Source organism: Brachycentrus maculatus, unplaced genomic scaffold (assembly GCF_059751285.1).
Source record: "Brachycentrus maculatus isolate JH-2025_06_01 unplaced genomic scaffold, ASM5975128v1 h1tg000262l, whole genome shotgun sequence".
Lineage (NCBI taxonomy): Eukaryota > Metazoa > Arthropoda > Insecta > Trichoptera > Brachycentridae > Brachycentrus > Brachycentrus maculatus.
Window position 1 is genome coordinate 574,831 of NW_028281013.1, and position 25,685 is coordinate 600,515.

The 25,685-nt window shown below is 28.6% G+C and overlaps 1 protein-coding gene across 1 annotated transcript in view; it reads right to left on the minus strand.

Moving 5' to 3' along the window:
* Window positions 1–712, minus strand: part of LOC148305783 (uncharacterized) — a 28,860-nt gene extending 28,148 nt beyond the window's left edge. The window contains exon 1 of the mRNA XM_088266146.1: window positions 401–712. Coding sequence (XP_088122272.1) covers window positions 401–417 — 17 coding nt within the window. The 5' untranslated portion in view covers window positions 418–712. The remainder of the gene's footprint in view (window positions 1–400) is intronic.
* Between the last annotated feature and the right edge of the window lie 24,973 nt (window positions 713–25,685).

Here is a 25,685-nt window from a genome sequence, read left to right on the forward strand (position 1 = left end):
TCTCCATTATCATAAAACTGTAAGATGCTTATAAAACAAGAAAAAGCATTGCTACATCATAAAGTTATCCTTTTTCCATGTCTTGCTAGCCTAGGCTCGTAATTTAAGTCGCACGAACTTAATGGACAGTTTTTGTAAGTTATTAAGTTTTTCCCCAAATTTGCTGGCCACGCAAATTCTTTATTTCCGTTACAAAAAGGATAAATTGTGAGCACTTTCTCCTAACTCGTTCGCGCTTTCATTCGAGTGACTTGGAGTTATTATTCGAGTTAGGCAGTTTAATAGCTCTTCTCGTAATGTTAGTGTTTATTGGTCTCTACATTACATCTACGTACATTATATCGTATTATGGTAACATTAGAAAAAGTAATATTATGCAATGTGCATATGTAGATCATACCGTAAAGCTTGAAGCATTTCCCGGGCAGTTGTTTCGAGACGAACTTCTAACGGATGAACATTCTGAAACAATATTAATGTAATGTTAGACGCTTGAAAGAATACAATTAAAACATAATATTAAAGACTAAATGAAACAAAAAGATAGTGTTATCGAACACTGACTCTGTGTAAGTAATGAATTTCCAATTGTTGTTGATAACACAAATAAAGGTGAAAAGTTCTGGCCGCTAGTGCGAGTATCTTCAAATCACGAAGATCAGCTTTGTTCGAGGCGAGCAGATGGAGCCTCGCGGGAGCCGCCCCGGGTTGTACCTAAGTACGAGTAGGTACCGGTATTCGCTTCACGTCACAATCGTGAGAGTAACTTCACCCTGGTGAGCAATCAACGAACTTCAACCGAGCGACGGTAACGGCAGCGACTAGACGGAGTACAAACTAACTTTTTATTATATCTGTATAATCGGGGGAACATCACTGTGATAGCCCAAAACGCACCAATCGGTATATAGGGTGAAATTAGGATTTATACATCAGACTAAAATATATCCGGGAACTCGTAAGAGAAGGGTGATAGATATAGCAATAAAAAATATAAATAAATAAAAACTTCTAAATAAATCGAAAGTACAGCTAAGCAGAACGGGTTAAAAAGTAAGGTATTTAAAAATATGAACAAAACATTTTAAATATTTGGGTTAAAACCACAGCTCGTTTCACGACAAAACCCCCATAATTTGAATTAGGTACTCTTATTATGTACTCTAGAAAGGCACGAGTATGATTAATTTGGAAAACGTTAATCTTCGTATGATGTTGGGACGGTGAGATGTTTTACTAACCTAATTAATTTAAAACAGACATAGGGGAGATATTTCGGCATAAAGAAGGCACAGAAGGGTATTACGTCACGAATCGTTAGGCTTAACGAGAGATTATTCTTCTTAGCCAAAAATACGGAAGCTTCCTGACAATCTCAATAGGACTCATTAGCATTATTTTCATTGTGATTTTTGCTGTACATGATTACTCATTCATGGTTTATATGTTTTTTAGTAAAAAAAGAATATGATCAACGAATCTTTTTTCCGAAATTCGATATTTACTTTCTAAATAAAAAAAACGATTCCCTGACCCAGATTTTGCATCTTTTTGCACAATTATCGTCCTTTACATATTATTATAAATCACTGTTCAATATTTAAATGCACATTATTTTTAATAAAAAAAATACAAATCCTATAGACGACATTTGAGAGAGACACGCAAAGAGTTCTACAGATAAGTATGAAGATATGACATTGAAATAATTATTTTTTTGATTTTTCGCACTTCAATCATTGAAAATATCAGTTTCAAATTATTATTTTTTAAATAAACATATTAGTGTGTATAAAATTAGTTTTATCAACGAAATAGTGTACATTTGAATAACGATATTTTTTGAAGGATAGTAAACCTATAAAAGTATCAGTAAATACTCATAAAAGTTATCAAAATGTATTTATCCTTCCAATGTAGTTTGAAAAATATATTACTCTTACATACTAAAGTTCCGAGACGGACTACCGCAGAGGAAATATTGGGTACTTAGCAAATTACGACTCATGATAGTTAAATATCCGCATACTAAAATAATCCATACATACGCATCTAAGAATTACTCTCACATAACACAATAAAGCACCTTCCAGCAAAGCACACAAATTACAATTAACACAGTTTATGGGACCATAGATAGAATTACAAGATCTAAAAGACATTAAACAAACATCAAACAAATCCTAACACATAGGTACCTCTTTTGATCAAAAGGACTTTGATTTATATACAAAAAAAGCTATACATCCTATTTCCATTACCTAAAGTCATTAAAAAACGATACTAAGTATAAAAGATCTATTCATAAATGGAAAATTTAGTTAGACAGATCTTAAATATATCATTCGGCCATGTCGTATCGATCGCATGTCGTAAACTTTTTATTTTCATGTTGTGTAATTTTGTAAACTAAAATGTATTGTAAAATTTGCTCTCGATACGGAGAACTCACTGAGGATACATTATTGTAAATTGTAATTTGTATTTACATATTTGAATGATGAAAAATAAATAATACGAGTATATAAACCAAATGTTTGTTTTACCTATACTAGAAAAATGCACTTTCATCGTCTAATGAAGAATTAAGGCACGATGTCAAAAATATTTTTAAAGAAATTATAACGCGATATGTTGACACTACCAGCAAAAAATATTTGACTAATTTGAATATTTTACGAAGTTACAAAATAGATTTCAATTGACGTCTGTTTTGGTATAGTAATCATATTATGTGACCATTTGTAATCCTTATCGGTTATGGTGACATTATTGATTTTCTTTTGCTGTAATCAATCTTTTAGATTGGAAATCTCCTGAAACGAGAATCAATAGATAATCGCCACCCCTAGATGTTTTTGGCAAGCTTTTTCTTGCTCTCGTGTCAGGCAATCTTTAATACTTACAATGTAGAAAAAACATGCAGTGAAGGTTACTTTATTATATAGGTCATAAGGATACACAATTATATTCCTTTAATTATAATTAGTAATAACAACATTGAAATTTAACTGTTTATATGAATGTTAATGCGATAATTTATTCGTTATATAATTTTTCATACTAAAGAAATATTTATTTTGTAAAAAAGGAATAACCGACAAAGCCTGTTGTACTTTGAACTGAAATATTCAGGTAAAGCAGTTTGCACATTGAAATCCATGTATCACTCTTTAAAAACTTATTTTCATACTTATTTTTTATGTAAAATGTGAAGTTGGTACATATTGATTGTATTTTATTTCCAGGAGATTTTATGTTACTAAAATGGAAATAAAATAAAGTTTATATTTTTAATTATTTCCAGGAAGCACACATTTATAATAGATCAGTAAAGTACAGCATTTCTTGCAATATTTGTTTATGAAAAAAACAAGTTTTCAGTTTTCAAACTTAATAAGTATATCAACAATTAAAATTGAATTTATAACTAACCAAAATATTAAAATATAACAAGTTTTTAACCGCCACAACTGCAAGATGGAACACTGAGGTTATAGCAATTGAATGGTGATACTTTTTTTCAAATTAGTTAACCTAATAAATATATGATAAAGAAGATTTAATAAAAACCAATAAAGGTTCCTATTTTAATGACAAAAAGATATTTTTAAAGATTTTTTGCCAATACAATAAACATAGAAATTTAAATAAGTTTTTTTTTAAATTTCCGGGAAATACTTTTGCTATGCACTTCGGCAACAAATTAAGCAGTAAAAGTACCTACATTGATTTATTATAAACAAATATCACATACGCTAAATAAATTGTTAACAGAATTTATTTAAAAACTTCTCTTTCAATGTCTAAGAAATATAAAATTTTGATATTTAAAAAAATTCATGATATTCATATACAAGTCATGTAGTCGTATTTGAAAATAATCTGCGATGGAAATTATTATAATGTTCTTCTTCACGTATTGGAATAATATTTTTTTTATATGAATGTTTAATCAGGGAAACATTAATTCTAAATGTTTTTCCATTATGCATAAATTTAATAATGGTGAAACCTAATAAATACAAAGAAAAATATATGAACGTTGAGTAGTACAATATTGATATACAAAAAGTGGTTTTCAAATTCAAACAATGAGAGTAGGGAAAGGGATAAAGTCAAACAATAAATTTACATGGATTTCACCACGATAAAGTTTTTCCTCCGTTTTAGAAGACGTCTTCTGCTTTAGAGATAAACCGTTCTCTTCACAGTTTTACTTTTTCAGGAAAAATAGTTTCGCGACAGACACGATCACTAAAAACTATTTCGACTTTTTTGTACATTTCCTTTGTTGTCAGTTCAGTTGTGTGCTATTTTTCATGCATTTTTTCGATATTCCATATTTGAATAACATAATTCAAGACCAATATTAAAAATATGTATTTTCAACATTATTAATTAGAGATCTCCCGTAACAAAAGCTGTATGATTAAACGCAGACTTTCATTAATTTATGTATATTTGTAATTAAACTCGATTTCCAATATTATAATTATTTAAACGTACCGAAAATCCAATCGGACGATCAAACATTAACTGAAACATATAATTTATTTTTAATTTAGTGTTAATAATCAGTATATTTAATGACTTGGCGTTTGACATTCGTTTGATAATGCCCTAACAAGGCGAAACAATTATCACAATATAATTTTTTATGTGTTTTTTGTTAATAAAATACAACTTAGAAGACTCAAAAAATCTGTGTTTGATTTAAAATTAATACATAAATTAATAAATAGTCCATATTATTTATGATTTTTCAAGTATTCTGATAAAGGTAAGAATAAATCACAATGTCAGCAAAAAATACCAAAAAAATATTTTACATGAATCAAATTTTGTAATATAAAAGTCTGGAGAGGTTGATTTTATTAGAAATTTTACGAAGTTTCTTTCTTTTATTCAAATCTGTCCGAGCAGTTAAGGTGAATGCTCGTTGACCTGAAAATTTATTGTATCCTGACTCATTATGATTGTTTCAAATAAGCAGCGAGAAGTAATAACATGCGAGTTTATTAAATTGAAATGAAAGATTTTTTTCAAACAAAGAAAATATTGTTTTAAGAATACTTTTAGAGAAACTGATAAAAAAAGCTTTTTCTAAATTAATGGTTCCTTGAACACTTTATTCAAGCATACCTCCTTTTTCTTAATCCCTCATCCTTGGAAATGAATAGTAAGACAAGTTTTTTCCACCCCGTTAATTCCTAAAACAATGTTTGTTTGTGTTTTAGAAATAATCTTAAAAAACAATGAAATAATGCTTTTATTATAAGATAAAATTTATAGAGGAGCGATAAATAATATGACAAATAAGCTTTAAAAATAAAAATAAAATTTATGGAAGATAATTTAATTGTACACATTTTCTGAAAGCCTCAAAGTCAAACAAAAAAATTAGACCCTCAAAAATATTACTAAAAAGAAATTAACATGCGATCGTTAGACAATAATTTATGCTTGTACAATTATGTGACCCGAAAGAGAGAATAATTCAATCTTAATTTCATGAATATTCCACCCTACCTGGCTGGACTTTATCCGGTTATATATTTTGTTTGTTTACAAAATATACACATAAATTCATTATTCATAAAGGAAAATATTAATTACTGTTTTGTATGTATTTGTAATCCCGTTTACGCGAAATTAAATGGAAAAGTGGTTTCTACTCGTATGTGTGTGTGTGTGTGTGTGTGTGTGTGTGTGTGTGTGTGTGTGTGTATATATATATATATATATATATATAAATATATATATATATATATATATATATGTATATATATATATATATATATATATATATATATATATATATATATATATATATATATATATATATATATATAAATATATATATATATATATATATATATATATATATTTAAATATATATATATATATATATATATATATATATATATATATATATATATATATATATATATATATATATATATATATATATATATATATAAATATATATATATATATATATATATATATATATATATATATATATATATATATTATATATATATATATATATATATATATATATATATATATTTATATATATATATATATATATATATATATATATATATATATATATATATATATGTATATATATGTATATATATATATATATATATATATATATATATATATATATATATATATATGTATATATATGTATATATATATATAAATATATATATATACATATATATATACATATATATGTATATATATATATATATATATATATATATATATATATATATATATATATATATATATATATATATATATATAAATATATATATATATATATATTTATATATATATATATATATATATATATATATTTATATATATATATATATATATATATATATATATACATATATATATATATATATATATATATATATATATATATATATATATATATATATTTATATATATATATATATATATATATATATATATAAATATATATATATATATATATATATATATATATATATATATATATATATATATATATATATATATATATATATTTATATATATATATATATATATAATATATATATATATATATATATATATATATATATATATATATATATATATATATATATATATATATATATATATATATATATATGTATATATATATATATATATATATATATATATATATATATATATATATATATAATATATTTATATATAAATATATATATTTACATATATTTATATAAATATATGTATATATATATATATAAATATAAATATATATATATATATATATATATATATATATATATATATATATATATATATATATATATATATATATATATATATATATACATATAAATTAAGTTATAAGTTTCTTTCACTGTTCTTTCTCTATTCATTCGATTTATATGCCAAAACCATTTCAACACATCTTTAATTATTTTATCGATACTTATGCTTACCTTAACCATGCACTTTTTCCTTATATTACAATTCAAATATCTATCATACATCGTTTTGCCACACTTTCGTCTAAGAGACTGTATTTCAACTACATTTAGTCTACTTGCATCCTTATTTTTCCAACTCCATACTTTACTCCCATGCATTAAATAACACATGAATCACGTTAATTGACCCTTAATTCAATATTTCACCATCCACAAAATTCTGAATATATTGAGCTATTTGACAAATTGACGAAGTTTGTACTAGAAATATAAACCAATTTCTCTTTCTTAATAAATCATCCGAAGATACTACAGAAGATTTATTTTAGATGTGTAATTTAATATTGTAATTGAATCTTCTCAATTAAACTCAAATTAGAAAATTCAAATTTTCTAAGCGGTGTTTGGCATTAAGGTGCACTTCTCACTTATATGTGTATATGTATGTTTGTGTTTATATGCTTTATAATGGGTAATATACAATTCTTTTTTTCGAAAATAATACTTTTCCATACTATCACAATTTCTTCTAATCCAATCGTTCCCATTTCGAAGACAAAGGGGCTGACATTACTGGTATGGTGATGATTCAGTGTGCGTCGTTTTATAGAACTCCATATAAGAAAATCGGAACGACTCGAGTAATGACATGGTACTTATGATAGTGTTATTCTTGCTTAAAGTTTCATTAAATGAAACTCAGCGATGTTGAGAGCAAATATTTATTAAAATATTCCCTCAATCTACCGTAAGTTCCAAAGGATAAAGAACAGGGAAGTAAAAATACGCCGAAAAGTAAAAATAGAAACTTGTCTGATGAATTCTCAATCCCTTTAGACCTACACTCGCTTGAGCTTGAAGTTTACTGGAATCGTTTGAGTTATGGTCTAGCATCGGTTGGTCGTGTATCGGAGCAATAAATCTTATTTCTTCATTCGATGGAAGCGAAATGATTCTATTCCTTGGATTCGTTGCCAATAGCTGAATATCCGTGGTGGGATAATAACGCTTCGTATACAAGTAAGGACATTTAATTGATATTCATATATGTATATATATATATATATATATAATATATATATATATATATATATATATATATATATATATTCATATATGTATATATATATATATATATATATATATAATATATATATATATATATATATATATATATATATATATATATATATATATATATATATATATATATATATATATATGTATATATATATGTATAAATTTATATATATATATATATATATATATATATATATATACAGTATCTACTCAATGAATTAGGGCCACGCAGAATTTCGCGCAATTTCTCAATTCAAACAGGAATAACACAGAGAAAACCTTGAATAAAACAACATTGAACTTTATTTACACATGAACACTTTATTACGCTTAAATTATGCATAATTTCAGTAGCACTATAACACTAGACTTTTTTTCCTCAGAAATGTCTTTACTTTTTCCCATTTTGTCCTTTTCAAAAAAAACACTTGTGTTTACAAAAAAAAATTATACTTTATGAACTAAAATTAAAAATTAAGTTTTTTTCACAAGACACGATAACTATATAACCTCTCTGAACAAAACAACAACCAGAACTCAAGAAACTTCACTAATAAATGAGAAAGGACTATTTTAAGAACTTTCAACTATCTGTCTACCTGTGCTAATTAGGGACCTTTCTCAGAAAAAGGGTTTGAAATTTTGTAAAGGCTTAAATAATCCAGGTATATTTTACATATTATTGAAGGTAATATACATGATATTAGATGTCAATAGAAAACTTAAAGTATTTATGTAAAATAAATATAATAATCCAAAAGATTTCAGAGTATTCAAAAAAATAATGGGTGGCCCTAATTCATTGAGTAGATACTGTATATATATATATATATATATATATATATATATATATATATATATATATACATATATATATATATATATACATAAGTATATATACATAAATACGACAAAAAAAATTTATAACGACATTATGTATTAACAACGACATGGTATAACACCAATTTTACAATTTTATGTTTGTACATAAAAAATTAATTAAAAAATGTTATTTTTGCATCTGGTTAGAGTAGAGTACTCATACATTAATACCGTTTATTTTTAGTTTATAGCTACAGCAGTAAAAACAACAATTTAATGTCCGACATAATAAAGTTATGAACGTTGGGATAGATATTATTTTTCATACAAGAAACGTTCTTATCCCTTTCATGAATCCGCACTTAAAAGGATCCGACTCTTCTCATCTCAAGCCTTTCTTTCAGTCTTTCCCTTCCGTCTTTACCGAACCCCGCATCATAGATAAATTTACCCTATACCCAAACAAAGCTCGTTAGAAATTTCTCAGTTTTTTTCTGACGCAAGAATAAATTTATACATACACAAATCTTATTTCTTTACGTTTTTATTGATGTCTAGGCAAATTTTATTCTTTCATAACATAATACACATAATTTTACGTATTAATATAATAAATTTAAATTTGGAAAAAGTTACTGCGATTCAAATTAAAATAGTATGAATGAGGGATTATTATTGTGATATATGAATGAAATGTTTACAGCATGAATGACGGACGATTATAGGTAAGAGAAACAGTGGACCTGAGAAGTCAAACGGATCTGCGATGTGAAGTGATGGGGGCAAGTAAACAAGTCTACAGGATGCCTGAAAAATTCTAAATGGAAAAATCCTGAGATGAAGATCGTCAACAAAATCAAGATTTACAAAACTTGTGTCCACCCATCATGGCGTTTGGGATCGAAAGTAGAGCGGACACCGTTGGCACAAAAAACGCGCTAAGAGTGTCAGAAATGAAGACTCTATGAAGCATATCAGGCAAGAGTCTTCGAGATAAGAAACGCCAGGATCAGGGAAATATGCGAGATCGAAGATGTCGTCAGGTGGGAAAGGCAACGAAGGAGATAATGGTATGAGCATGTGAGGAGAATGGAATCATCCAGACTCCCCCACATCGCACTGTACGGCCAACCCCATGGTAGAAGACTCCCGGGCAGACCACCAAAGAGATGGATCGACAGCTTGGAATCGACATCGCAGGAGGCTAATCCCTCTTAAAAATAGTCCACTAGGCTTTCACCAAAAGGAAGAAGACGAGTTTTTTGAAATGCGAACCTTTTTTAATATATTCCTGTCATGCTTTCATATTTTGTTCACATCACTAGAGTATACACTCTTATTTAAAATCAATTCTCTAAGCCTCTTCATTGACCTATTTCCTTGTAAGGGTAGTTCTTTGTATCTATGACTCATATCATGAAGCTAGTTTTTATTATTGTTTTTAAATATTATTATTTACAGTATCTACTCAATGAATTAGGGCCACGCAGAATTTCGCGCAATTTCTCAATTCAAACAGGAATAACTCAGAGAAAACCTTGAATAAAACAACATTGAATTTTATTTACACATGAACACTTTATTACGCTTAAATTATGCATATATTTTCATATAAATATAGTTAGTATTTAGTATTTCCACCTTTGGCAGAAATAACTGCCTCAATTCTTTTTGGCATAGTTAAAATGCACTGTTTTATCATGTTTTTTATTTCTTCGTCTTCTAACCAAATTTTTTGAATATTTTTTTTAGACAGTCTACTGTCGGATTTGGAAATGAGTATAACTTATTTTTTAACATGCTCCATACGTTTTCTATAGGATTAAGGTCCGGAGAATTTCCAGGCCAGGGGAGCAAAGGCAGATTTTTGTTAGACAAAATTTTTATTATTGATTTAGCCCGGTGGCAAGGTGCCCCATCCTGCATGAAGGTGTATGGACCTTCTGTTAGGTCGAGTGTATGGTAGAAGGGCAATAAAATTCGTTCGAGGACCTGCTTATAGGAATTTTGGTTCATTGTTCCTTCCACGAAAAACAACGGCCCAGGTAAATTGTTAATAATACATGACCATATCATTGTTGCAGGGGGGTGTTTGATAACTTTTACCACACAGGCCTCATTGTAACGTTCCATTGGTGTTCTCCTGACGAATCGACGGCTCTCTGTCACGGCTTCTAACCGGCACTCATCACTAAAGATGACCTGAAAAATAATGAAAAATTGAGTTTAATTCAAAAATATAAGTTTTTTTACTAAAATGATATGTTGAAAATTCAATTTAAATAAATACCTTTTTCCAATCATCTACCGAGTAATTTCGATGTAGCCTGGCCCATTTTAATCGATCCGCTTTCATTCGTGGTGTCAATTTTGGTACTTTTACAGGGCGCCTGCATTTCAGATTTACTTCGTAAAGACGTCGCCTCAGTGTTGATACCGATATATTTATACCCTCTTCTTCCAATTTTATTTTTAATGTTTTTGCTGATGCACTACGGTTTTCTAAGGCACTTTGAATGATTTTTCGATCAGTCCTCGGTGTTGTTTTTCTAATCCTACGACAGTTCTTTCGCCGATTGCTGGTGGCGGGTGACTGATTTTTTATTGATTTTGAAATTCTGGCCACTGTTTAACGAGAAACGTTTTCTTTTTTTGAAATTTCTCTAGTAGATAGTATTTCTGATTTCAGTAGCACCATAACACTAGACTTTTTTTCCTCAGAAATGTCTTTACTTTTTCCCATTTTGTCCTTTTCAAAAAAAACACTTGTGTTTACAAAAAAAAATTATACTTTATGAACTAAAATTAAAAATTAAGTTTTTTTCACAAGACACGATAACTATATAACCTCTCTGAACAAAACAACAACCAGAACTCAAGAAACTTCACTAATAAATGAGATAGGACTATTTTTTTAACTTTCAACTATCTGTCTACCTGTGCTAATTAGGGACCTTTCTCAGAAAAAGGGTTTGAAATTTTGTAAAGGCTTAAATAATCCAGGTATATTTTACATATTATTGAAGGTAATATACATGGTATTAGATGTCAATAGAAAACTTAAAGTATTTATGTCAAATAAATATAATAATCCAAAAGATTTCAGAGTATTCAAAAAAATAATGGGTGGCCCTAATTCATTGAGTAGATACTGTACTACTAAGATTAAATTCAGATGCGTACCATAATAAAGTTCTGGTCTAGGTATACTATATGTGACTTCTCTATACGAAATACAGAAAATATATATTTTTAAAGTAGAGCGTATTTTTTGGTAAATAAATTTATTCGTTTTAACCAGATTTTTCCGTATACACGAGATAATTTTTTGGATAGAGTTGTCGTCCAATCGTACTACGCATTTTATTAAATATCGCGACCGTAGGTTTTCCGGTTAGCACCCCGAGAAGTGTCCTAAAAACACATTTTTGTGCGATTTCCAATAAATGTACAGCGCTGGCCCACTCCGTGCCAATGCTTACCTTTTCAACGACTGACAGAATGAATAATATACTATTTTTGAAGTTATACTCCAAAGTATTTGTCCAATGCTTTTAGAAACCACTAAAAGTCCGTACTTTTGTACGTTTATTTGATAAATTATCAAATAGACAAGTCGGTTTTAAAAACTAAACATTATTTATGGTATGTATCAACTTTAAATGTTATACGAGTATAAAGGATACATAATTTACCTCGAGAAACGCGTAAATATTAACTTGTAACATATTAATATTTTACGTCTCCTGAAATATTCGACACACATGATTATTTCTAGTTTCCCTCGGTTTTCCTCTGCTCCTGTTTTCATATACATTGGCCTATTTCCTCACTTATTTATTCCACAAACTATCTCACATATATTTCTTAATTTTATCAATAATGCTTATCACAATCTTGAATTCATTCCTTATTTCACCATTCAAACATCCATCAAACATCGTTTTGCCGTACATTCGTCTGAGAGATCTTATTTCGATTGCGTTCAGCCTACTTTCATGCTTTTTTTGCTAACTCCATCCTTCACTTCTTAACATCAGGATTGGTATCAAAACTCTATTGTATACTGCCAGTTAAGCTTTCGCTGTTATTTTATAATATTATTAAAGGTGTTTGTCAAAAACAGTTTTCATTTCGAAATTCAAACATTTCCGCTGTGTCAGTTATGAAACCCGGACAGTTGTCATCGCCAAACTTTTGAGGTTATATCGTGAAGGATTTTACAATAGAGCAATGCTAAGAAGACATTATGAAAAATTACGACCAAAATGGTTAAATTTTATAGAGATATTATTTTTATATTTTTTTCAGTTTCCGTCAATGATCTTCACTATCGCAATATGTTAACATTTTTTTTAACCGCCAGAATTAGATGGAATGGATTAAAAATGACTTGAACTTTTAACGTGCCATATTGCGACTCAAACCATGCAGTTTTTGCAGAAAAAAGTTTTACGCGTGTTTTTTAGTACCGTGGGAAGAAAGGGGATCACCAAAATACGATTTAATACTATTACACTTTATTTCTTGTTTTTTTTTAAAGAATTGTGTGACTAATTAATTGACAATGTCTGAACAAAAGGCAAAAATTGATTTTCGGAAATTTTCAGCCGTAATAATGCCAAAAACTAATCGAAAATTTTGTCAAAAGAATGGACAATTGCCAACACAGTCAAGGCAGGCATTAGTAATATATTGTATTCCACATATATATAAATTCTATATACATATGTACATACATTTACTGATATTTTTAAATAATTTAAAGTTATTTCAGACGACCTTCCATTTACTACTTTTTTATTTCATAAATGAACTATCGTTTATCGAACTGAGTGAAAGAGACCTCGTGTCCACCGAGGGAGTGGTTCGCTTGTTGTCACCCTCTGACAGAGAATAAAAGGACTTCTCACTCCACCCGAATCTACAAAGCTTTCATCAATCAGCGTTATAAAGAATTGATGACGCTTCATTACTCTTCCAGCAAGGCCCTCGATAGAATTCTCGCCAATACAATACTCACCGTTCGTTAAGACGTAAGAATAAATACGATTTCTTTAAATTCAAGCATTTTTCACTACCAGTACGAATACGTTTATTTTACTATCACCTTCTTTGAGATTTCATTCATTTTAGCTCAATCTTCATCCATACAGTAGACTCATTCAGGATGGTTGAAACGCCACACGTTGTTAATGAGTAACAGCCCAATTTCTTTGGACACAGGACATTTATTTATGAAGAAATATTTCATTGAGATTTTAAACAAACTTGTATTTATCCTTAATCACACAATTTTCAGTTATTTAGGTTACTATACCGCATAACGAATGTAACAATGACATAGATAACGGATGGAAAAGAAGGAACTTTTATGTACAAAAAAAAAACACTCTACTAAACCCTTTTTTACGCAGGGTTTTGAGGTAGTACGGAAAGGATAGAAGAGGATAAATAAAATTAAATATGTAGATTGAGGTATGGTAGAGGGAGGATTTTTGGATAATATATTCTCCCTTTCCCAACACTGATATTTCGGATAAATATAAATGAAAAACTACTAGAAATATATGATGCCCTAAAACAAAAGGAATGAAGTTTTAATATTAAATTATTTCAAATTTTTGACGCCAGTCGGAATTCAAATGGTGCATAAGGCATAGAATCGGATCGACATCTTATTAACTTGATTCCAAATGAACTGAGGGTACGGAAATACATAGTCTTAAGCTCCAAATTCATCCATAAAAGAGTGGAATAATAACTTGAATTCCCTACCCCGGCATAAGCTTATTTATACATTTATAAAATTATGGTTATTTTAACATTCACATCTCTACATACTACGTCGATAACTTTTATGGGTATTTACCAGTAAGTGTTTACTTTGATCGTAAAAGTTTGCATGTATTTACATTTTTAAGTAAAAGACGAAATACCCATCAATATGATTTCTTTCTCAGATAGAATAGATGTTGAATTATAGGTCAACTCACATATTTGTAACCCAATATTTTGTATAGTTATATCGCCGCCAATACATAAATCCTTAGAATTATCAATTATTAAATATTTTATACAGAAACCATTACATTTATAAAAAAAAATTTAAAAATATTGATACATTTGGAAAATATATCGTACAGAAAAAAATCAAAAATCAACACATTAAAAACATTTCTAAAATTTGAAAAAAAAATTTAAAAAAGATTTAATTTTTGTTTTATAGCCCTTAAACGAATCCATAAAATTATATTTTTATTTATTAACATTTCAGTAGCATACGTTCTTTTACCGGTTAGAAAAATATTATATAATACTTTCGTCCCATACACGCTTTGAAAGAGAGTAACAAAGTAATTTAGTGTGATTCTGGGTTCGAAAGCTCCCAATATACAAGGCTCAACTCCACTTCTAGTAAATCCTACACACAATACAGATACGGCCAAAATACACGGTATCCCACCTCCCCGAACCGGTGTTTATCTCTGCAATCGAATTTGTCATGAAATGTTTACATTACGTACTTCGCTGAGCAAAACAGTATCTATAAACCGTCCAAACAGTAATTTAATATTATACAAAAAATATGAAAAAATCCTAAACATTAAAATTTTTAAACCAACAAACTAACTAACCATCACACCGCTTCCACGCAGAGGCAGAGAGACTAGAACACCACATTATTCTTTGAAAATATTCTTCGCCTCATCCGCATTCATGCATCTCATCATATATACCCGCCGATTATTCCTACTGCTGACCTGATGGCTTTCAAGCATTTGACATACTAAAGCATAACAAGTTTTCCTCGTTCTTCCTCTACTCCTATTTCCAATTATACTCACATTATAACTATTTTAACAGTTCATCCCTCACACATTCGTTCCACATACCTAAACCATCTCAACACACCTTTCTTAATTTTATCTTCTTCTTCTGTCCTGTGGCCTGTTTTTGAGAGGGTTCAGCCACTCGCGATGTCGATTCTCAGCTGTCAATCCGATTAATTAATTTAACCGATAGTGCTTATCTCCACCTTACATTCATTCCTTATATCAACAATCGAACATCTATCGTACATATTTTTACTACGCATTTGTCTGAGAGATCGCATTTCAACTGCATTCAGTTCACTTTCATCGTTATTTTACTAACTCCATGCTTCACTTCCAAACATCAGAGTTTAGCGTAGCGTTTAGAGTGTAGCGTTTCTCATGGATGTGATTATAATACATTATTTGGACCTCACATACATACGAAAGAGTTTCTGCTCAATAAAAAGCTTATTTTATCTCAACATAGATGCCTCTAGTGAAATTCTAGTGAACTACATTTAGAATTTGAATAATATATAAAGAAGTTCCAAAAATTTTATCAGCGTCGTTGTCAATCATGGGCAGAATTGGTGAATATTACACGTGTGTAAAGTGATCACTTAAACCATGACAGTCATAAGCCCTGTAAATGACAGTCATAAGCTTTGTAAATGCCCGAACCTCCATATTCTTCTTTATCAAAAAATAATATAGTTAATATATTACATAGTAAATAAATTACCACCGTTTACCCTAAACGCGAAATATTAAAATTTGATACTCTCTGGGTAGGTCCCTTAATATGGATGACTAGTATAATCTATTTTGGATAAACCAGGAGGGTCATATAACTTGTGAAAGCGTTCGCTCACCCTTTTTCATTACTAACCTCTAGCTGAAATATGTAAATAGTAACTGGTATTAAAAGTACTCGCTTGACAGATTTCCAGATGCTCGGGTAATCGCTACGACTCACTTCAGTTTTTCGCAGTCCACTGCTCTACCAGACTTACATAACATTTTATGTGAGAGATGTATAGGTTCATATAGCTGCATTGCTACTATAGCTAGCATTAATAACATTTTGAGTTTGTCCAAATCCTTGTTCACAAATCTGGATTATCTCCAATTACGAGTTATTTTTGACAAAAATAATTTTAAAAATATCTCCGATTCAGAGATAATCCAGCAGAGATTTGTGAACAATTCTGGACAAACTCAAAATATTGTAAATAAATTGACTGGTCATATTATAAACTTAAATAAAAATTTAAAATTGTGCTTTCTAGTGTTTCTCAAGAATGTAAATATTATCCAGGATTTGAACCACATACAAATTAAAGAGTTTCTGTTTAATAAAAGCTTTCCTTTTCCCACACTTTTGTTTCGAATTTGATCAATATATTTAGAAGTTTTAAGAATTTGAGTAGTGTGGTTGTCAGACTATTCTTCTTAATATACGTTGAGATGTCAAAAATAATGTAATATTATGCCAGTTGTATTTTAAATTACGGATACAATATTTTCTATTATCTGTTATCTTCACAAACTTTGAATGCAATACTTTATTATTTTCGCTGCTAAAAGTTAATATTCAATATTTAAGCTATAACTAAAAAAATGTTGCACGAAAAATTTGACAATATTTATATTTTGCTCTGTCTTATTACCAAGATCTGTCGCATATTACGAATAAAAGGACTGGAATATGATAAAACATGTCGGAAAATATTTTTCCAAAGTACACACGTCGAAAATTCATTTTTCAAAGTAATGGTTGCTGTACTGGTCTCTAAGAGGGTGCGCTTATCATTACTTTACATGTTAGTACCTGACTACACGTATATGTAGTGTAATATAACTAGCGGCTTTCTGTTTATTCCCTGTTTTGCTCAAGTGCGACTCTCGAAATCTCATGATATTGGAACAAAATCTTCAATTTATTCGTGTCGTCTTCCGTATTCGTAAAGATGAATAAAATAAATAAATTTTATATATTTGTTTACAAATAATTCAATTGTTAATATTTATTCAAAGCTCAACTTGATTTTCCTCGATACTTCCCATGCGACTTCCTGGGGGAGGAAATAAATCCAATTATAGTGTCAATGTAATTACTGCGCAATGCCATCGGACTGAGAGTTCTCGCACTTTATATAGAGCGTCATTGTATTCCTTGGATAGGAAAATAGATAAGTGCTTGTTGTCGTAGATGAGTCCAATGGCTGGATATCCCCTTATTTCTGCGACAGCTCAGTCTTAACAACCCTACGTGACATGAAAAATAATTAGTTTTTACCACTCATATTCCGCGACAAATTACTTTTCTGATATTAAAATAGAAAATATCGATTTAATGATACAAGATTACTTTTTTTTCTAACGTACTAAATAATTAAAGGTAAGAATGGCAAAAATTCCTTAAAAAAATTATACTTCACCTAACCTAAATCTTTCATCCGTAACTGCTGATCAACACAAAAAACAGCCACTTGAGATTCCAATCATAGTCCTTCTAACAGCTAAATTGAACTGAACTTTTGTAAAGTCGATTTTAAGTGTTTTTATAAATTTGTTGGTCTTGAGAGAATAACCATTGCCTTCAATACCAGTCGATATTATAATTAAGTAATATTACACATTTGTGTATGATTGTAAGTATGAATAGTAAATAAAAATGCGCTTTAAGTATTTATAATATGGTACATTTTTCAACAAGTCAAAATTCAACTTAAATATGGTAATATTTAAGTTGAATTTTGACTCCGTGACGTTGAGGCTTTAATTTGAAAAAAAAATAATTACAAAGACTTTATTGACTGAAATTCTGCAAAGCATACAAATGTTTATCCAGAAATGTTTCTGTTGTTCCTATTAAATGACAAACAATCATTTAAGGAACTCAAAATCTCGGTAAATTAGGCGTAATCCAATAACAAAAGCTTGTTTTTCAATTTCGACTTCGTCTTTGTATTTTATTTTCAATTACATTGCTTGGATTGAGAAATATTATTTGTCCATAAATTAGCTTCTACTTCGTGTCTATTTATTACAATATTTCAGTGTTTGACACTGCGGACTAAAAAAGATATTAAGTCCAGGCCGACACAAAACGAAACATTCATGATGTAAATAGTGAAGTTAAAGGACGCGTAATAGAAGAAGGCTTTTTCGGAAATATTTTCTTCACTTTTGTGCGTAGCACTTTTTAAGATTTATTTGATTCATAGAGATACGATAATTTATACTCGATAATTAAAAAACAGCGCGGAAAGTTAACTGAAAACTCAACATGACGATATACCCGTATATAACACATTTTGACCTGTAGATATCATTCAAAATTGTATTAATTAATAACAACGATTATTTTATTCGAATAGTTGAGATAATTATTTAAAAAAAAGTCTTCATCCAGATTTTCGGGACTGTAACCCTGTTGCGTTGACCTTAATCTGGAATGATGATTATTTTAAACTATATCTATAAATCTTCAGACTTCTGTATTCCCTTTGTCATAAAGATCCTGGGTTTATTTGTAAATTATTAATATACATATTTCTTACATTTGCATGTCCACTGCAACAAGCATATTATATATATATATATATATATATATATATATATAAATACACATATATATATATATATATATATATATATATATATATATATATATATATATATATATATATATATATATATATATATATATATATATATATATATATATATATATATATATATATATATATATATATATACATATATATACATATATATATATATATATATATATATATATATATATATATATATATATATATATATATATATATATATATATATATATATATATATATATATGAGTGTGTGTGTGTGTGTGTGTGTGTGTGTTAGTGCGTGTGTGTGTACTTATATTGTTTTGATACTTAACTTATTAAATTCGTACACTATTTTAATCAAATGAACAAATTCCATAAAGAAGACTCATGTTAAACGTATACATTTTCCGAATCCGATAAAACGCTTTGAAAATAATATGGACCAATAAAATTCTCGATTGTGACCAACTATAAAGGAGTTTTTTTACTGCCACAAGGGGAAATGGTTTAATCGGGTTTCAAAATATAAAACATTCTTCCAGCCCGAACACGAGTTGACCTATACTCTACATTCTCTACAAGATCATTTTTCTTGGAGGGTGTATTTAAATGGCTTGGAAAAATATCTCGACTTAACTTGCTTCAAAAGAAAAAATATTACTCCTCTTATTCATATACAGCTTCTTATGAAATAAATACATTTTCAAAAGTGTAATTTAATGTACAATAGCTTTGTGAAATATAATACGTGTTGTTATATTTGCGCTTTTAATATTATCAGTTTAACACATGGACAATGTTGAATGTCGTAGGTTAAACAGATGTATTGTTGACATTCCTACATATATTGAAAGTGATTTAATTTAGGCTACATTATACAATACTTTTTGTTGTGAAATATGTGTAGCTCATTTCTATATACGGTACAAAGAAATATCCAAATATCTGAAATAAATTATTACGCTCCAAAATATCAATAACTGCCACGTAACGAAAGTATTTTGTAAGTTGTGTGTTCAATCAATATTCATTGAATCATTGGAATATTTTTTTTGTAGAATAACACTCAATTTGCTATGTTAATACATATAAAAACATCTGTGATTCATCAAACTAAGAATGTCTGTGTAAATTGATGTGGTTTAATTGGACTTAATTTTTACTATCAATGAAATCTTTGATACAACTCAAATAATGATACTTAAGTGATAGATGAAAGTTAATTGACATTGACTTAACCTATTTAAAGCGACAATAATCTGTGTCTTCAGTCCAGATATTTTTTAATGTAGACTACCGAAACTGTAAAACCTACGGTTAGTCATTGATTTATAAAAATATAATTTTGCACATTCTAGCACATCTCAACCAATAATGATAACGTTAAGAGAGATTATTGGATTTTCACTGGAAAGTTATTCTCGCTTTGATAAAAAATCAAATTTTTTGTTTGAGAGAAAGACTTAAAACAAAATATGTTTAGGGGAACCTTATTTTTATCATTTAACCGACTGATAATCCGTCGTTGTTCCGACATCGAGCAGTTACAAAACGAGAATTTAAATTTAATCGCAGTAATACAATCTATTAAACCAGGATTCTGCTCGTTATTTTTACCATCGGAAATAATAAATGATTTGTTGAACCAATTTGCCTCAAATCGAATGACAATCTGTGGCGGATTATGTAAGGAATTAGTCTGATAATTGGGTTGTTCGTATATTACAAAGCTATTTAAAATTTATTGCGAAAAGGTTGCTAATTCATTCCAAAGAAATATGTAAAATTGTACATACAATATAAAACATTAGGTCTTATGAATACATGGACTATTTGATATGAGAAATGATTATTTAAACAAAAAAAATAATATGTATGGAGGCTGTCTGGAGATCGGATTTATACTCGGTGAAAATCAAATGCCGCCAATATAATGCCTGCATTGCTCCTGTTCTCTTATACGGCTGTAAAACATGGCACCTTACAAGGGCCCAGAGCAGCCGTGTACTAAGGTTTGAGAATAGGTGTTTGCGGAGAATCTTAGGCGTGCGGTGGTTTGACTTTGTGAGGAATGAAGAGATAAGGCGAAGGACGCAGCAAATCTTGGTCACAACTGTCGTCAAGAAAAAGCGATTCAGTTGGCTTAGCCATGTACTCCGCATGCCTCCTGAGAGCCTTAATCAAGCTTGCCTTTTTTACAAGGCATCAGGTTCGCGCCGCCCAGGACGACCACTGCTGACAATTCGTCGGCAGTTCTCGTCAGAACTTCGGGACGCGGACTGACTTGGGAGGATACAAGGGAGCTGGCAGCCGACAGAAAAGCCTGGAGACAGTTTGTGGACTCCATATGCTCCACCTAGGGAGCGGATATGGTTAATAATAATAAACATGACTAAGTGATGGATAATATATTAAGTCCATATTTTGTTGAGGAATAAAATATTATGAGTTGTAAATTACTTTCTAAATGTAAAGGAAAAAATAAGAAAAAAATGAAAATATCATTCACAATATTTGAGTGAATTTGAATTTACGTCACATCGACTGTTAAATCGTTTTTGATTTCCTCTATACATTACACGTATTGAACAATACATAAAATAATCACAATAAAACTGGATATGCATAGAAAAATTATTTCCATACTTTGATAATTTTAATATATATTACATAAAATATATGCCTACCAAAAAGTAAGCATAATAAATCTATCTTCATCCCTAATCAAATCGATATCTCGACTGCGTACAATTTATTTAACATGCTTACCCGTGATATGTAGGCACCAATATAAACCTTAGTTCTACGTTCCCACCTGACATCTGCCATGATTTATTACTTCTCCCTAAAGTTCTCTACTCGTAATCGGATGAATCTCTACCTAAATGCGATACGAATTAAATGGTAGAATAAATACTTCTTAATACATATTTAAAATCATCCAAACATTTGTAGACATAACTTTCTTCAATTAATATCTAAATAAAACCTTTGTTTCTTTACTTTACAGCAGATTATCGTATAAAAATATCGTATTTGAAGAACATTACTATTTAGTAAAAGTAATAGAATTTTGAGAAAGGTTTTTTAAAATTCGACGTTATGGCTAAATATGGTAACATTCCTTCTAATAATTCTTCAATATACGTTTTATAATTATTACATTTTAGTAATCTTATATCCAATTATATTTTAAATAGTAATTTGAAATAAAGGAAGCAAGTCGAACGGATATTATTTTTCTTCGTAGTGAAGTGGTTAGCGCATTTGAAAACTGCGTTGGGGTTCGATTCCCAAGGGGGGTTTTGCAAAAATGATTTTCCACATTAATATTAATTTCATAAAACCATGCACTGGTACCCAAACTGAAGGGCTGATCACCGATCATTCATGTATTTAACGATCAAGATTACACTGCCTGCGATTCAATGCTGCATCCTATGCAGGATGGAAATAAAGGTACATTTAAAAAACATTTTTCAGATATAAACTGTCTAAAATATTCACATTTTTGAGAGAGTCCAAATCCTTGTTCACAGATCAAATGTCAAAATGTCGAGAATATTTTTTAATTACGTTTTTTATGACCTTTAAATAATTAGTCAATTTATTTAAGAAGTAAGATATATAATACCTTGCCAATTAACGTGTAATTTATGGAAGATGATAAAAAATCATTTAGTTCTATTATTCATGCACTCTAAACACAACTTTATTCATGGAGTCGAAACGTAAAATACCAAAAAATAGATAAAGAATATTAATTTGCCGGAAAATATCTCAATTTCACTGTTTTATCGATGGGAACGGACATTTTTACCCCAAATTTTAACGGAATATTTATGTTGGAAGCAATACCTTTAGGGAAATTCCCTTCCTGACATCTGCCTTTAAAATGCGACGTATCCAATCTGTCACCCGACAGAGTTTCAAGCGGGAAAAAATGTTCGCTTGTTTTTTCTTGTTCGGAGAGATTCAATTTTCTTTTTTAAAGTCCCCCAACGTTTATTTTCTAACTGGACAATCAATTTAGAATGTAGGGTCAAGGCATTATTCTTTAACAAAGGTCTCATTCCTCGCAGAAGCATTTGACCTGCAACTACATACAAACAACAATGATTTTAGTAAATGTGTTCAAAGATTTTTAATAATGTAATATTTTCGATTGGTAGATACGATATATATTTTAAAATAATTTAAATTTATGCGCAGAACGCATGTGATAAAACACAAAATGTCAACCCTTATTAAAATATCAAAATCTGAACTAATAGATATTCAAACATTATAGATTTTACGTTTGATTAATTTTTCATTAATATTTCATCCGCGTTTACGTAAAATCATTTATAACAAAATTACCTATAATACCTATAACATCTATAAAAATTTATGATAAATTACCTTAAACACCGACATAATTTTATTAATAAATATGTACATTAAAGTAAACACCAATATTAAAATATATTGCACAAAATTCTCTTGATAGAACGCAATTTATATACAATTTTTTTGAATGGACTCCATACTACAATCAATCAGAATCAATTAAAAGAGTTCAAAATAAATTTATAAGAAATATCAAATATAACCTTAATACATATTCTAATTATTTAAACATTAATTACCGGTTAAATGATACGAAATTGTACAACAAATTTTTTGTTGCATTAATTATTTCTGTTTAATTGTAAGTTAAAACAGTAATAGACAACAGTAATCACATAAAGTAATTATTAATAAGTATAAGAGGTATAATAATTGCTATGGGCAATTTATTGGTAATTTTATTCATGTATTTAAATCCCTAAATTATCCTCCATTCTGATAAATAACCTTAAAGTAATTTAGATATCCCACTATCTAGCTAAGTTCATTCCAAAATTTGTTCGCACAACTTTGTATTACGAACATCAAATGTTTTGAGGCACCTATTTCAACGATCAACTGCCCCAGACAGATCTATTTGAAGCGAGTGAAAAGCATTAAAGGTTTAATGTAAGCATAGTTTATATATATATATAAATTAATAGACCATTAGCTAAATACAATTTGAATTAATATATTCATACTTGTATGTTAATAATTTTATGTTAAATTGTATTGTAAAAAATGTAGTTACTACTTTATTCCGGTTTTTCAGTGTGTGTGAGAGACTTCTTTAATTTGATAAGTTGTTTCTACTTACACAATATTTAAAATACAATACATGTTTATTAATCGGTGCTTTCCTCTGTTTTCGTACCATACTGTTTATAATTTATTTTATTAGTGTGTTTTGGCTCCTCGACAGCTAAAGCTGTTGATCAACTATATCTACTTAATAACCGCCACACCGTGAACAGTTGTAATTAGAAAACTTTCCGATCGTAATCCTACTAATGGATTTTGCTCAGTTACTTTATCAGACAGAAAATATATCGGATATTGGCTGACTTTTATAGCATTTACATTTGAATTAAATGGAATATGTTTAGTGTAAGAACTCAGACGTGAAATCTTTAAAACAACTCATATTTTTGTTTTAAAATATAATAACCAAATATCGAAGCAATTTTTAATATACTTGAATTTTTCAGCACTGGATGATTTTGATTACAAAAAAAAACGAGTTAAAAGATTGTTCATGGCCCATACATTTTTAGACCAATCATTACATGAACTGCTTTTATTTATTTATTTTATTTTATTTATATATATATACATATATATATATATATATATATATATATATATATATATATATATATATATATATATATATATATATATATATATATATATATATATATATATATATATATATATATATATATATATATATATATATATATATATATATATATATATATATATATATATATATATATATATATATATATATATATATATATATATATATATATATATATATATATATATATATATATATATATATAGAATCTTTCAAATATTACTCGTGGGATTTAAATCCACTATTTGTGTGTAAAGATTAGAAAATACTCAAAATATCGTTTATAAGAAATGCTAGGTTTAAGGGAAGATAGATAATAAAGTTTGATAAAACGCCCCTATATATACGTAAGGTACGTATGTAGAATTCCAACTATCTCTCGAAAAATAGCCTTAAACAACGCAGGTCACGAGTAGAGAGAGTTTCTCGCTTAATTTATGACTTTATCACGGGGCATCTTCTCATAAAGCTTAGTACAGACACAAACATTGCGTACTTAGTATTGTACATAGCTGCTCTTGTGTTCCACTCGCCTCTCGTGTTTACGCCTTGCATCCATCACGCGTAGGTACATTCAACTCGTGGGGAGGGCCCACATATCAAAAATATTCATCATAACTAGTAAGTAATTGTA